The following is a 3,207-nucleotide window of genomic DNA, read 5'->3' on the forward strand; positions in this document are numbered from 1 at the left end:
TCTCCACAGCTGAGGACTGAAGCTACGAGCTGATACTGAGAAGGAAGAAGAGGTCGTTTTACAGCAGGTTTGATACATATTCATTAACCATCATATGTGTGACTGACAGTCACTGTGTAAGACGTCTTACTAACACGTTTGTTCTCTTAACTAAAGGTAGAAATCTGCATCATCTCACCTCTGCCATGAAGATTCTGGCTGTGTGCGTCCTTGGTTGTGCTGTGGTGGTTCTGGTTGGAGCAGCAGGTCAGTATTTCTGAGAACTGAATAAAAAGACACAGCGTCATTGTCTCTGTTTCTATGTGTGTAGTAATAAGAGATCAACCACATCAATAACTGCTGTTTCATACTGTCCAGGTGTTGAAGAAGAAAAGGCCAAAAATGATCAAACAGGTCAGTGTGTGTTTTATTGTTAGAAACTATTCACCCATGTGTTATCCACTGCTTATATAATACATTTGCATTACTTTTGTAATTTTCATGATAAAACTGCGGCTGTAGCTCAGTTGTTAAAGCAGTCGTCCATGGACCACAGGGTCACTGGTTCAATAATATCCCTGTAATATTGTTATTACTCCTTTATTGCCTCATTTCCAAAATTCTCATCTCATACTTACCCTGTTATTACTAAACTGTACTGTACAAGCAACACAAATGCTGTTCATTCTATTGATCTATTTTCTAAGTAAACTTTATCATCATTTTTTTTAAATTAGGTGAATGTCTAATATATAAATGTATTTATATATTAGACATATACTGTACATATATCAAGTTACTATAAGCCTTAACTGAAACTCCTAAACACAGGTGCAAAGGATCAAAATGTGAAGGGAACAAAGATTATTGGATGCTCTTGATCACTTGTATTGAACAGTTTGAGTAATTTGTTGCTGTGTAAACTTACTGTATATAATACTCATCAACTTTTCTTTAATTGTGCTCAGAACTCACCAACCTGGACAAGCGATACCTGTTATACTTTCGTGGTTGGTCTCGCATTAATAATCGCCTTTTCTACTACGTTCCCAAACCCATGACTTGGTCTCAAGCAGAGGTAATTACAAAGCTCATTCTGTTTTGTAACTTTCACAGTAAATCTGCGTTATCGTTTAACTTTGCTACTGTTCTGCTTTTGGTGGCTTCATTCTTTTTGCTTTTGCCACTGCAGAAATACTGTCAGTCCATTGGTGCAAACCTTGCATCAGTGCACAGCAGGTACGAATACCAACGGATTCGGAAGCTGATATTTGTTGCCACTCATGCCAAAAGAGAAGCATGGATTGGAGGATCTGATGCACAACAGGTATTTTATTATCCTTAGGCAACACAGTTTTTTATTAAAAATGTGTTGAAATGTATTAATCTATTTGATTTTTCATGTAGGAACGTACTTGGCTCTGGAGTGATGGCAGTGTTTTCCGCTATTCACGCTGGTGTCCTCGAGAACCTAATAACGGCAGTGGTGGGCAGCACTGTTTGCAAATGAATCACAGAGGTAAATCAAATTACATTCTACACATTACAAATATGCTTTACATAAAATACTAAATATTTAAAAACAATATCAAACATTTTATTAAAAGTATAAACACAGCAACAGCAGGTCTACAATTTAAAATTTATGAATAGTCATTTAGCAGTCGCTTTTTCCAACAGACTGGCATCAACAGAAAGCACATTTTCTCAAGTACTATGCTAAAGTAAAGATTTGGAATAAGCTACTTGTATTCTGAACAAATGTGTCAAAAATACAATTTACTTTTCAAATTAAAATTTTAAAATGTTTAAATATTGTACAGGCTTTAAAAATGTGATATGCAACCGCACAGTGTAAGCACTTCCTTCAAAGACAGGTCTTACCTTCTAAACGTCTCACGTGGTTTAATTTAACTGTTTGAGGCTAAAAGAGGTCAAATTATCCAGTAGTCCAAAAAACTACGTCAATGAAAGCAAATTTTCGCAGATCAACCTTGGTTTTGTCTTCCTCTCACATGAATCAGTTACAGCAGTTGTGATTTTTATTTCCCCATAAACTCAATAAAACCAGCTGCACTTTTACGAGTTCTAATATTCAAAGACAAATTAAGTGGCTCATAAATATTAACTGATACTTCTTCCACCACTTAGTACAGAAGACGTTGCACTACATGAATATATGCATTCAATTATTGACTAAACAGACATATGACATACATCAACAAAGACGTCCCACTTTACCTGGATTTATTCTATATTTAGTCTAAAACCTTTAGAAGATCTTGCAGCTGTGTGTTGCAGTATTTACATCATCCAACTCCACCAAACCTGGACTTATTAACTCAACAGAAGAGACAAAAGTCCAGATCTGGTTTAAAGACAAAGGTTTAATGCTCACTATCGCCAAAGTCAATGTTCCACATTGCATCACCCCGAATTGTAGTTTTCCACAAAATGTCGGCATTTAAAAAAAGAAGCTCAACTCTTGAAGGAAACAGCTGTAGTGATAAGAAAAAAGATGTTTACTTCTCTAACTGTGGAATGACTCACAGGTTGATCTGGGTTGATCACACTATCACACAATTTCAACCAGTCTTCACATTGCGTTCAAGCACTGTGCCATCACTAAACATGATACTGCTTCCTTCATTTGGCATAATGTTTATGGCCTGGTGTGCCTCAGATTTTCTTTGAAGCGGCCCTGCTCTAAAAATAAGTTAGGGAACCACTGGTTTGAAGAGCAAAGTGTTTAAAAATATGGAATTAATCTAATCTCAATCAGACATTCCTTCTGTTTGGTTTGTGTAGTCCTGACCGTCCACCATGTTTTTGGTATTTTAACAGGTTGGTGCTGGGATGATCTTCAATGTTACGTTCGTCGTCCATCTGTCTGCGCAAAGAAAAGACATACCTGGCACAGAGGCTGAGGCAATGTCTTTACCCGTCAAAATTGACCACAGACATCTATGGACATGTTGGCGGTTATCTCATCTGTCTTTGTATTACTGATCTCATTTATAACTTGATAATCTCATTTCACTTTCACAACTTTTCTATCGCTGTGATGCTACTTAAGTGACAGAAACAGGAGCTGGATTGTGTCTTTGGGTTTGTGCTTTTAATAAGAACAAAGTGAATGTTTGGAAGAAGGTTTCTTAACGCACCTTTATTCTGCAGAGTGAACTGTTCTTTCTTGTCTTAAATAAAAATTCTCAAGCATTAAAACAA

The 3,207-nt window shown here is 36.5% G+C and overlaps 1 protein-coding gene across 2 annotated transcripts; it reads left to right on the top strand.

The window, feature by feature from the left end:
* On the top strand, window positions 1-3,207 carry LOC137138163 (ladderlectin-like). 2 transcript variants are annotated; one of them, XM_067525167.1, is made up of 7 exons: window positions 1-67; window positions 157-246; window positions 358-393; window positions 948-1,057; window positions 1,172-1,306; window positions 1,387-1,498; window positions 2,824-3,207. In XM_067525167.1, exons 2-7 carry the CDS (start codon window positions 186-188, stop codon window positions 2,904-2,906), a joined length of 537 nt encoding a protein of 178 aa, XP_067381268.1. In that variant the 5' UTR covers window positions 1-67; window positions 157-185; the 3' UTR covers window positions 2,907-3,207. The 2 variants fall into 2 exon arrangements, with proteins under 2 accessions (XP_067381268.1, XP_067381269.1); XM_067525168.1 differs by having other exon boundaries at window positions 50-67; window positions 161-246.

The sequence above is a fragment of the Channa argus genome, chromosome 12 (assembly GCF_033026475.1).
Source record: "Channa argus isolate prfri chromosome 12, Channa argus male v1.0, whole genome shotgun sequence".
Taxonomy (NCBI): Eukaryota; Metazoa; Chordata; class Actinopteri; order Anabantiformes; family Channidae; genus Channa; species Channa argus.

What these genes read in the sequence shown, in the direction of transcription:
- LOC137138163 (XM_067525167.1), top strand. Translation starts at nt 186, where the DNA reads ATGAAGATTCTGGCTGTGTGCGTCCTTGGTTGTGCTGTGGTGGTTCTG. An exon ending in GGTTCTGGTTGGAGCAGCAG is followed by an intron (nt 247 to 357) that starts GTCAGTATTTCT and finishes CATACTGTCCAG; the next exon opens with GTGTTGAAGAAGAAAAGGCC. An exon ending in GAGGATCTGATGCACAACAG is followed by an intron (nt 1,307 to 1,386) that starts GTATTTTATTAT and finishes TTTTTCATGTAG; the next exon opens with GAACGTACTTGGCTCTGGAG.